We start from the raw sequence: 12,426 nt of genomic DNA, 5'->3' as shown, positions 1-12,426 counted from the left end.
TTTCCGCACAATGAAATTTTACCCATCCTTCAAAGCCCATCTCAAGTACCACCTCCCTCATAAAGCCCTCCTCTTTCCTGTGATTCATCCTCTTCTGAACATGCAGCACTGTGTGGATCTCCCTTGTGGCCTTCGTGACGTTCTGCCTAATTGCTGGACCATGCCACCCATCTTACCACTGTGAGCCCAAGAAGCAGCAAACATCTCTAGGACACCCAGAGTGCCCAGCACCGTGTCATGTAAACCCCAGACCCTTGGCAAAGATGTCTATTGGCAAAGGGTTGAACACAGGATAGGACAGCATACCAGGAAAGTCTCCCGGGGCCTCTGGCCAGCCTTACCCACTGCTGACTGTCTTCGCACATGCCTTCCCTGCCTAGGGGGACCCCCCACCACAAGCATGAACCAGGCACCATGGCTTAGCCTCTGTAAGGGCTGTTTTTATGGCCCGTGTCTCTACGCCAGAGCCACGAGCTCTGTGGAGCCATGTGACACAGGAGAGGGAAGCTGCTCTCTGCTCCCTCCAGCTCCACTTGGGCAAAATATTTTCTTTTCCATTGCATAAGATGCTCCCAATGGCAACAAGCCCAACACCATCGACAGGAGGAGATAAAAGCCCCGCACGTGTGAGTGAGGAGCGAAGAGAGGCTGTGTGTCTGCGTGGGACCCATGCGCAGGCAAGCACCTGTGAGCAGCACGACCAGCCAGCCAGCCAGCCTCGTGTGACCCCTCCAACAAGCCACAGAAGAAAAAACAAAATCAGAGCCAGCGTGTTTCACCAGCAAGGCCCCTTCATTCCTCTCTGCAGACTTGGTCTGAGCAGTGCTACTCCAAGGGGGACAGTCAGGGCAAAATACACAGGGTTACCTATTGCCCGCCCATGCCAGCCAGGCCCCTTCTACAGGGCTGCAGCGAGGGGCCCGGAGAGGAGAGGAGGCCAGGCTTTGGAAGCCTCGAGGGGCCGTGCGGGTATGAGAGGCCAGCACTCAGTCCTCACCATCAGAACGAGCGGGGACCAAGGCCCCGGAAACCAAGGGGTTGGGGGTGTTCAGAACTAGAACTCAGAGAAGTGGCCTGCCCTCAGCTCCTCGCTTCCTCCCCTGTCAATTAGGGATAGCAGCTGAGGTCCCTCTGAGAGGTCAGTCATCCATGGGCTTAGAAAACTGTACAGAACCTCACACGTGCAGGCTGAGACACTGGGGCCGGGGCGGGGGCACTTGACACAGGTTGGCTTTGTAAGGGTCACCTCTGGCCCACTAATTCCACCTGTGGGGAGCTAGCCTAAGGAAATAATCCCAATTAGAGAAAATATTCTTGATGCATGAGGATATTCACCACAGTGTAATTTATGATCATAGAGAAAAATAACAACTAGGTGCTGAGAACATGGAAATGATAAAGTGAACTAAGGTTCATCTACTCAATGGAACCATTCAAAGAATTTTCAAGGACTGTGATTACACAGAAAATGGTGATGAGTGACATTAACCGAAGAAGTCACAATACAGATTTACTTGTACCATTTCTTTCATTTCTGAGCTTAGATGAAGGTTCAATTTCATTTTCTGCTGTATAAAAAAAGACTCAAAATGCATTAAATATATAGTAAAACTCTGACTTTGCTTAAATCTTTAAAAAGCTATGTGCTGGGAAATATTAGAAGATAATCAGAGAATTATTTGGTCGTGATGTCTAAGTAGTAGTAAAGGGATACATTCATTTCTATTTTAACATAGTTTTCAGGGTTTTTTTTTTTTAATGAATGGTGTCACTTTTCAAATAGCAAAAGAGGTAAATATATTGTAAAGGTCGTGTGGGTACAGAAGGGTGACACTTAGGCTTCAGAAGGGAGAGGGCCGGAGAGAAATAACCTGAATTTTGGGGGCAAACACCAGACAGGACCTCCTGAGACAGAATTCAGGGGAACACATGCTTTTCTAAGCCAGCGTTCCTGGCAAGACCAAGGGTTTATGATCCAACCACGCCCATTCTCACTTTCCCGGAGAAAGAAGAACACTATGAAAGAAACAAAACAAACCAAAATAGCATGAATGCAGCAATTACACGAGAACAAAACCATCAACAAAGCACAAAACAATAGCAATTTATATGATTTAAAACAACAAACACAAAAAAGGCAGCAATAAAGAGCCATGACAAACGCAAGACAGCACTAGTGGTGCTGGAAAACAAAGCATCCTTCCAAAAGCTGCAGGAATTCCGAAAGCTTCTGGTGCTGCCCCAGTGCTGCGCAGCAGCCGGTCTGCACGGCAGGAGCCCCCAGACTCCATGGAACTGCAGCATCGCTCTTTCAATTTTATGATTGCCAAACCTTACGACTCCTAACAACACCCTTCTTAGGAAGCGGACTTCAGGCAGATGTAAAAATGAATCTCGAGCAGCGTATCATCATTCGCCTAAAGAACCCAACAAGAGAGTCCATGTCTGGGTCAGCCCATCCCAAACAGCTCCTCCCCCACCTCCTGACGCAGGCCCCTCAGAGCCCGTGGGCCACCTGGAGGGACACTCACAACCTGATCGCCTGCATGAACGTCAAAGCTCAGGCCAAAGCCTCTTCTCTGCAGACAAGGCCCGGGCGCAAGGCCAGGCTACAGGGCAGGGCAGTCAGGGAGACGGAGGGATGGCGGCCTGGGGTCCCTAAGTCCTGTCATCTGCACTGACTGCTCACTAACTGGTCCTCCCCAGTGCTGTGAAGCAGAAGTCCCTTCTCTGCCCTGACAATCCCGTCCCTCTGGGTGCCCCAAAGCATAACCTGGCCTAGAGTTTAGCATACGATGGGCAGAGACCTACCAGCTGAAGCACGGAGGAGAGAAAGGAAGGCCAGGGCCGCCCCCTCCCAGACCTCCTACCGTCCTTTGCCACCTTTTCTGTCACAGAACTTCATTCAAGGCCAATCGTGCATGCGGGACAACAGGACTGGTCTGGCCCTTAAGGCCCATCTAGTCGAGACATTTCAAAGTGCCAGCGTAACCACAAAACCTTTTGACCAAGTAGAATCCTGCTCCAAAGCCTGATCTACAGAGTGATCAGGGATTGCTAGGAGTGAGGTGAGGATGGGAGAGGAAGGGTAAGGGGAGAACCCCTCTTCCCTCCGCTCCCCGGAACTAGAGAAACCCACAAGGGGATTCCTGTAACCCTGGACTCTTCACAAGATCAGCCCCCTCGTTCCTGGGTGGGGAAATTGAGGCCGCAGCAAAGGCACCCGAGGCGGGCAGCAGAGCTGGGACTAGCACTCATGTGTGTCTCCTCCTCTAGAATCCAGGACAGCAGGAACCGCAGCCCCCTCCGGCCTGAGTACCCACACACCTGCCCAAGCCTGCCTGGAGAGACCACCCCTGCCCACCAGAAGGGACAGAAATAACTGCTGTTCACTCAGCTCCTCAGTCGGCTCTCACGTGTAACCCCCAGGACTGGTGGGGCAAATTGGGGAGCAGACAGAGCTGCACCTGGTTTCTGTGCACAATCACAAATGCCAGCTCTCCTCCCTGTGCCCTTTGGGTGAGCTCGCCCCTGCTCTCCTTCAGACCCCTGCTCACTGAAGCTCCCCGAGTCCTTGCCTCACAGCTATGAGAACATTCAGAAGCCTCCGTGGTGCAGGAACTCGCCCTGTGGAGGCAAGGTCCCAGCCAGAATGGATGGGCTAGATTCTCCTGTGGAATGACAACCTGCCAGCAGGAACCCAGCTTCAACCTCTAACTCCTGAATTCCTGCCTCGCCAGGTCCCTTCAAACAGCGATGCTCTGACTCCTCTTCCACTCCTTGCCCTGCAAGGCCCTTCCACCAAACAGCCTGGCCATCCCCTAGGCGGGCAGGTTCTGCCTGGTCTGGGAATTGCTGGAAACACAACTGCTTACAGTTTGGATAGCTGCTACCCCGAGATCCCGAACTCCCTTCCTCACCCCTAAAATGTTCAGGTTGTGGTTTACCTTGGCCAGAAACCAGGGGGCTTGGGCAATATTCAGGGCTCCAGAATCAATCAAGGACCATTTGGAGGAGAAGAATGCAGAAGCATGGGACACCACACAAATGAAACTCCCCTCCCCCAAGGCTTCTGGTCCAAGGATGACCTGCCGGCACTTCCACACAAGACCAGCTTATCACAGACCAGACAATCACAGCTCTTCTGCCTGGGAGGGACCAGAAAATACTTTAATTGCACATCAGAGTCTCAAAAGAAAAGTCCTATTCAGTCATAATTTGCATCTCTCACATCTAGATTTGATATTTCAAAGTCAGATAAGTAGAGGTTCAAACCGGAAAGAGCAGGATCACAGTTTGGGATGGAGGGTCACCTAGTTCAACCTGCCATTTTACAAATGAGTCCCAGAGAAGGATGTGTGCAAGGAGCAGAGTCAGGGCTGGAGCCCAGATGCTCTGATCCAGGGACGCCACACCACGTAACTCACACCATGTCCTCGTGAATGGGTCCCAGGGCCATGTCCTGGAGTCTCTGTGCAGGAAGCTCTGCACACAGGGGCCTCAGCTGGCCTGCTCGCCCTCACCGTCTCCCATCCCCTCGTGTTAAAGTGCAGCTCTTCTCTCCGACATGGGGCACCAGCAGTACTGGAGCCAGGAAAATGGACGCAAAGTCACAACCAGGGGGCTATTGGCACACAGACCAGGTTACCTTTGGGCATGATCTGATGCATGGCGACCGAGAGAAAGAAGATGGAGTCGCTGTAGTAGGTCCCAGAGCCGGCACTGAAGTGCTTCTGCATGGCCTCCACGACGGGGAAGAGCCTGTCTGTCAGCACGCCGACGTCGTGGAAGACGACCTGCAGGAGGGCGTGGGAAGTGGCAAGAGTGAGCACACCCCACCGGGCACCCAGCACACGTGTGCCGCAGAAGGGACAGACACTGCCTCTCCAGGCCACATGAGCGGGGGGCCCCACGAGCATGGGACTTGGAATCCCTAAGAGCTAAGGAAATGGGGAAGCAGTGGGGAGTCAGTGGAGGCTGGCTATGGGGACGGGGATGCCGCAAGTGAGGGGGTGCAGGCAGGCATGTGGGGTGTAGTAGAAGGGGCGGGGGAGCCAGGACAGGGAATGGGAGCAGTCCCTAGTCTTCCTTCTGCTTCTGAACTTCAAACCGGGCCACCCTGAAGTTGGCTCTAAGCCCAGTGACTGGAAACCAGGTTAAAGGGTCTGGTCCTGAAGTCAGGATGCTCAGCAAGTCTGGGAGGCCGGCAGCGCTGGCCCCAACATCGCCCAGAGGCTACTACACATGTTCCACAGGCTCCACCTCCCTCCTCCAACAGTGTGACAGTGACAGGGTCTGGCCACTAGAAAAGGGGACGCGGAAAATGCCTGGTGCTGCAGTAGACTCGTCCATTGACTCAACTAGCATCTCTGGAGTGTCTCAGACACTGTGAAGGTGCTGGGAGAGGTATAAGGAATAACGAGGCACCACTTTCCTTAAAATACTCAAGAGTCTAGAGATGTCACCAGCTGCTGAACAGAGCTCTGCAGTTTATGGAACACTCTCACATACACATAGATCCCCATGACAACCTGGGCTTCAGCAGGCAGACATCATGATTATGGCTCCAAATTACAAATGAGAAAGCGGGTGCTCAGAGAGGTTACAGTGCCCAAGGTCACATAGCTAATACGTGGCAGACTCAGAACTTGAACCCTGGTCTCTGACTCCAAGTCCCATGCTCCTTCCACTGTGCGTGCTTCCTCTTTCCTTCACAGCTACCAGTGGAGAGGAACAGCAGCACGACCAGCAATTAGAGGAGACAAGAGCCCCTAATGGGTTCCTTGCTTGACATTCCTCCAGGTTATAAGCCCATCCCACAAGGAGCCCCAGCCTTGTACAAGATACCAAATCGCCATGGCTCTGCTCACATACAGCTTGTAAGTTTTCCCTGTTATGTGCCCCACAACATCTAGCACACTCCACTGCACACAAGAGGCGCTCAATAATTGCACTCAGGCCGGAAGCCCTGATGTCCTTCCTCCGACCCTCACAAGAGACCTGCTGATGACCTTCCACCTACCCTTCCCTGGTGGCTACCAGGACAGGACGAGCCTGTGATGTGGCCACGTGCGATCAGCCACCACCACCCCAACTCCAGGGCCAAGAACCTGCCTGGACAGGGTGCCCACGGTGCAAGGGGGCCACGCGAAGCCCCTACACTGTCAGTGGCCCCACCTGCAGAAGTCCCAAAGCAGAGAGGCTCTGTTTTGTCACTTCCTCCCACCTTTCCCTCGATTCTGCCCAGGTCTCTCCCAGGCCCCACCCCACAGTGTCACCAACCAGCATGCACTCCCAGAGCTGGGGGTCCTCAGACGGCAGGAATCATCACCTCTTGGCCCTTCAGCGGCCAGCCGCCCTGTCTGCTCTTCCCTACCTTACATTCTGCTTTTGGCCAGAAACCCGTTTTTGTCTTAACCCACTTAAGTGTTTGCTTTTATTCTCAGATCCACTTAAATTTCTAAAACACTATTAAACTTAAAAAAAGAACTGTATATTGTGTTAGTCCTCATCATTCCTTAACTGTAACTCTTTAAATTTTTTTTATCTCTTCATAAAAGTCTTTTTACAATTTAACATTTCTCTTCTAATGTCCTATTTTCCTTTATCCTTTTTCTGACTGCTTTTTCTCTTTGACTTTTCCTTTTTTGTGACCTCTCAACCTGGGGTGGGGCATCCTGACCAGTTCTGCTGTTTCCCAGCACAGATACGAAATTACACCTTTCACCTCCTGCACCCCACATGCTTTGCTCACTGACATCCTGGCCGCACGGGCATCACAAACCCCACAGGCTTCCCCACCTCCTGCCTTGCCTCCCTCCAAGCCAGCCTCGGTTGTGTCCCTGGAGTAATTTTCCAAATATACAAATTCACTTCTCTCTCTCCTTGGCTTCAAAACGTCCAGTGGCTCCTCAGTGCCTTGGGTTACAGTCCAAATGCCCTGCAAGGCCCTGCACTTGTGGCTCTGGCTACCCCTCCGCCCTCCCCTCCCCTGGGGATTGAGCAGAGCTGAACCAGGCAGTCCCCACCCTGCCTGCCATGCCTTGGCGCCCTGCGTCCTTAGGTATTTGTACCTGCTCGTCACACCATCTGAAACCCCCTCTGCCAGGCCCCGTCTGCCTGGAAAACACCCATCCAGGCTTCCAACTTTGCTCAGACACCAACTCCAGCCTTCCTACAGTCTCCTACAGTTCGTCACGCCGTCCTGTGCCCCCTGTGTCACAAGGAGGGAGGCTCCACTTCCCCACCTGATTCCTCTGCAGGTCCTGTTACTCCATCTGCTGGATGGGGCCCTCCAGGAGGGCAGAGGCTGTGACTGCTCTGTGTCCTGTGCCCAGCCCCAGGCCATTAGGATAGCCTCATTGAACTAAACAAACTGCATTTCGCACAAGTTACTAGACCTCTCTGAGCCTCAGCTTCTACGTGGATAACACAGGAATGATGACACCTGCCTCCCAGGTGGCTGTTAGGAGCACCTGGGAGAAGTAGATAAAATACCTAGCTCGGGGGTTATTCCTAAGTGTTAGCATCCTGCCCCCCACTCCCTCCTCGGTCCCCTGAATGCCCTCTGCTCACTGATCACAGATCACTCATGAGCTAGCTTTTCCCTCTGAGCCTCATTACATCTCCAAATGCTTCTGGAAGCTAGAATTTGACAAGAAGCTGGAAGCTGACAAGAGGGCTCTCAGAAATGAAAGCCTCTGCATTCATTAAAAAGAAAGAGAAAAAATGGATACGTATAACCACACACACACACTCAGAGCAGGGCCTGCCGCAGCCAAGCTGCAGAGCAGCGGCCAGCTTCTTCCCCTCCCCGGGCCCTCATCTCACCCCGAAGCTTCACAGGAGACAATTACATCCATCAGCATTAATAGATTTATGAGGACAAACTGTACTAGGTATGTTGTTCCAAGCCCTGTACCATGGCGCCCACTCTGATGAATATTTCATGTAATAAATCTACTTAGAGATAAATTAATACGTTCCATGGAATACACTTTCTGCAGCAAGAAGCAAACCACAGACGCTGCAAGGGTGAATCAAAACACCCCGGCCTGCCAGCGTCTACAACACGTGTGCAAACTGCAGTCTCCTGAGGGCAGGGTTGGAGACTGGCGCTCGCTGAAGCCCCCAGCCCAGCCCAGGGTTTAGTGCTTGGCAGAGGAAGCCAAGTAAGAGTGATGAAAAGAGAGAAAAAGAGAGGGAGGGGGCAGGGAACATGCCACCCCTCCCTCTGTAGCTCTCCCTTTGCAAATCTCCCACCTCAGGGGCTACAGGAAGGAGTACCACGTACCCTGGAAACCCAGGCCTTCAAGGTGACTCCCATATTGAGGGCAACTGACTGCTGAGGCAATCAAAAGAATGGTTTACACCAGTTTGACTATATATATTTTTTTAGGGATGAAGCTTAAAAAGCCAAACCATTATTTGTAACTTTTATTAATTATCTTCATATATTTTAAATTAAAAATTCCATTCATTATTATGTCCCCCCACCCACTTACAGAATGACTTCTTTTTCAGACCCTTCATGGGCATCCTTTTAAACATTAATGTCCTTATCAACCCCAGAGGCAAGTGGAGTCATTCAGAGCAGTTTTCCAGAACGTATCACCCTCCTCATCCATTTGAGATGTTCTAGACACAGCTCCTCATAAATTTGTGTAGGAGGTTGTCACTGGAAATGGTATCTATCCTAACCCACAAGAACCCACATTCATATCATTAAGGCAGTTGGTTTTCTCATCAGCCTATAATCAGACATTTGTAGCCACTTTAAAAGGCTCACATATCAATAGTCCACACTTAGTAATTACGAGATCAAAATCCCAGGAACAGTGGCTTTTACCTCCTTTTATCTGTAGTGAATTCTGTCAAGAAAATTCTAGCATTGTAAATTCAGGAATGACTGAAGCTGTTTCAGGCTAAGTGGTCGCGAGCTGTCCTTTGTTGTTCAAAATAACTGAGAGAGCACTGTGCACAATGACAGACTCGGAGGGCTCCTCTCTCTTGAAAAGGAGAGTGTGGGGATGCGGGGAGAGGGGAAGCCTGCCTCGTATCCACCAGGCACAGCACATTCTCGACACTTCCAGGCTGGGGAAGCCAAAGCACCCAGAACAGCAAAGCCTGGTGCCAGGCAGGGGCAGGCGTCTGGCCCCAGCTCGCTGGCACGGATAGGTCCGAACAGCCAGACCACTGCTCCAATAAACATCCACTGGGGACCTAAGCCACGCCAAACCTTAGCTAACTTGGTGGAGAAAACTCATTTATCACTTGGCATGCCCACTGGGAGTCAGCTCACACGATGCTCTTGGAGCCAAGAAGGGAGGTGGTGGGGCTGGCCCTGTGCACAGGGAGACACCGGTTTTCCAGGAAACACCCAGGCCTGCTTGAAAACAGCAGCTCCTCCAGCCGCAGACCAGTGCCTTGGGACGGCCACATGGCGTCCCTGCGCTCAACCAGAGGCTGTCTCCGGGAGAGCTGTGGGAGAGAAGAGTGACAGCACAAGGCTCTGGGAAGCCTACACAGATCGAACCCCCCAGGTGCACCCCACCATGTGTCGGAATCCACGTACCACAGGAACAGCAAACAGGTCTCTGCTTTTCCCAAGGGGCTGCCTGGAGCCCTGGGTAGGACAACATCTGGACTCGGCAAGAAAGTGCCCGTGGCAACGTCCACCCGCGGGCTGGCTCACTCGCCCCATGAAGTCATCACCCCACTCTGTGGACACCAGCTCTGGCTGGAATCACACCTGTGCTGGGCAGTCGGGACCTCCAGAGAGGCAAGGCCAGGCTGGCGTGGGCAGGTCTGGGTTCAGATGCTAAGTCACCACTTCATCACCTGGCAACCCTGGTCAATAAACTACATCGCCTATATAATGGGAAAAATCAAGGTGCCTGTCTCACAGGATTTTATGAGGAATGTAGCAGGAGCTCAACAAAGGACAGTTAACATCATCACCCCCTCCCAATATAGCCAGAATGCCTTTCCCATGCAAGAATACCTAGATTTGATAAAAGAATATGTCCTGTAATAAACACCCCAAGATACAGTAAGGCCATAATCGGAGCTGCCTGGCTCTGACTAGGAGGGGACCCAGTACGCCCCACCACAGGCTAGTCAGGCCCCACAAATGCATTCCTCATTTGTGTGATCTCCGTCATTGATTCCAACAAGAGCTGTAGGAAAAGTGATTTCCTGGAAAAGGGGTTTGTTTTCTCATTGACATGTACTATGAATGTGAAGGCCTATTTTTATGACAGAAAGATAGATCTGCCAACAGACTGGCAGTCTTTCAATCCCCCAAACACACGTTCACCTCAGGGCCTTTGCACCAGCGGCTCCCTCTGTTCAAAACACTCTCCCCCAGAATCGTCACATGCCTGGATCTTTCTAGCCCTTCAGGTGCCAGTTCAAATGTCACCCCCTGTGATCTTCCCTGATGAAAAAAGTAGCTACTCCCCCCAGTCCTGGCTATGCAATTACCAGATTTATTTTCTCCATAGCATTTATCACCACCTGATATTAAGTGTTTAATCTTAAGTCATTTAATGCCTGTCTCTCTGCAGGCCCCAACCAGCCTGTGAGGCAGCACAAAGGGGGCACCTTGTCTTCCTTGCTCACTGCCATGCACCCAGCTCTTGGCAAAGCGCTTCAGGTGCAGTAGAAGCTGAGCAAATGCTTGCTGTCGGAAAGAACGAGCACAAGAATGAGCTATGAAGATAAAAGCACCCAGAGAGGAGCATGTGACGTGACAACCTGCCCCAGCACACAGAGCGGTGTCCCTGCAGGACCTGAGACCTCAGAGGCTCCTTCCTCACCCCAGCACCTCCCCGGGGTGAGGCATGTGCTTCCCCACCGCCATCCTGGCCCTTCCTCAAAGGAGAGGAATGTCTTCCACGTGGGCCTTACTCTACACTTCAGGAATATGGGTCTTCTGCTCACCCTTAACCTGCTTGTTAGAATGTTCCCCGGGGCTGGGCCGCAACGTCTCACCTTGTCAGAAGGAGAGCTGTTGCCGAGGACATTTTGTACCCAACCTGCAAGCTGCTTCAGAATAACAATGCCCTATTTTTACATTTTACGTCAGAAATGATATCAAAGGTACCTCCTTAAATGAAGTTTTCCTGGACTAAGGAAATACAGACAGATGTCCGATCGAAAGACAGGTGGAGCAACAGACAGGTATATTGATCCCTCTTTTTTTAAAATCACTATCAAGTCCTAAAAACACCATCAGTTACCAGCAGCTGCATGCTGTCCCCCTCCAATAACTTTAGCCCCCTTTGAAAACAAAGATCTCCCAGTGTAAGTGAAAAATGCTGCGAATTCGTTGGTTTTAAATGAAAAGACTAAAAATTATAACTGATGTGCAGTTTTATGAGGAAAGAAAAATATAAACCTGCAGGTTGCCCCTCTCTGCAAGTGACTTATCTTGTTCTTTATCCTCTGCAAGATGTCCTAGATATGATTTGATCTTGTCAGGCAGAACCACAAAGCAGCTGAAGAGGAAAAAAGAAGCCTGCCCATCTAATTCCAAAGTAATTTCCAACCCCATTCTCGTGACCCAGTTTACCAGCAGCTCAAAAGCTACAGCCCCTCCCATCATCCTCACAACAGAACGTCCCTGTGCAGGCCATGCCCCCATGTCTACCTCACACTGTGCCACAGTCGTGCCCAGATAAGGGGACGTGCAGTTAACGTGCTGGGACCCCTACAAGACTCACAGTATTTCAGCAGAGGTGGGATGCATTCTAGTTCTCCAAAACCTCAATATGACTGGGACTAGGACCAGGAGGACACAGAACATAAGAGGGACAGGCCTGGCACCTGTGGGTGACTAAGGGCCGAACAACCTCAACAGGGGGCGTGTGTCCGGCAAGTGTCCCACAAGCCTGCGAGCTCCAGTCACTCGGCCAGGAGCGGGGTCTGGATCTGAGGTTCCCCACCCTCAGTGTGTGCAGGCCTTTGCCAGGGGTTCAGGTAAAAATACAGACTCCTGGGTCCTGACCCCAGACATTGAGTCAGAGTCTGGGGTGAGGCTCAGGACTCCTCATTAAAAAGCCACCCCATGTGTTTCTCCTGCACGTGGGCCCCCAGACTCATTGAGAAGGGGGGTGACAGAAGGCCCCACTTGACTCAGTGCCAGTCAGACTGCCTCAGCTCTGGGTCCCACACTGCAGCAGGGCCTCGGGCAACCCCCAGAGCGAGTCCAAAGTCAAAGGAGACGACAAGGTGCAAAAGGTGAGCAGTAGAGGAAGGAGCTGCGGGTGTTGGCCCATGGGCGAGGGGCGGGGGAGGGGACCACACAATCTCACACAGGAGCAGGTGGTTCTCTCCATCTCCTCCCTCTGCCCCCACTCAGGAGGCCACCATGTTTCATTTTCCTGCCTGTAACGGAGAGAGGATAAGTGGCAACGAGAAATC

The 12,426-nt window shown here is 51.9% G+C and overlaps 1 protein-coding gene across 1 annotated transcript in view; it reads right to left on the bottom strand.

The window, feature by feature from the left end:
• Nucleotides 1-12,426, bottom strand: part of XXYLT1 (xyloside xylosyltransferase 1) — a 161,227-nt gene that overhangs the window by 126,934 nt on the left and 21,867 nt on the right. Inside the window, exon 2 of the mRNA XM_045519817.2 lies at nt 4,649-4,796. Within this exon, the coding sequence (XP_045375773.2) occupies nt 4,649-4,796 (148 nt within the window). The remainder of the gene's footprint in view (nt 1-4,648; nt 4,797-12,426) is intronic.

Source organism: Camelus bactrianus, chromosome 1 (genome assembly GCF_048773025.1).
Source record: "Camelus bactrianus isolate YW-2024 breed Bactrian camel chromosome 1, ASM4877302v1, whole genome shotgun sequence".
NCBI classification, from domain to species: Eukaryota; Metazoa; Chordata; class Mammalia; order Artiodactyla; family Camelidae; genus Camelus; species Camelus bactrianus.
This window is presented reverse-complemented; position numbering and strand designations above follow the sequence as displayed.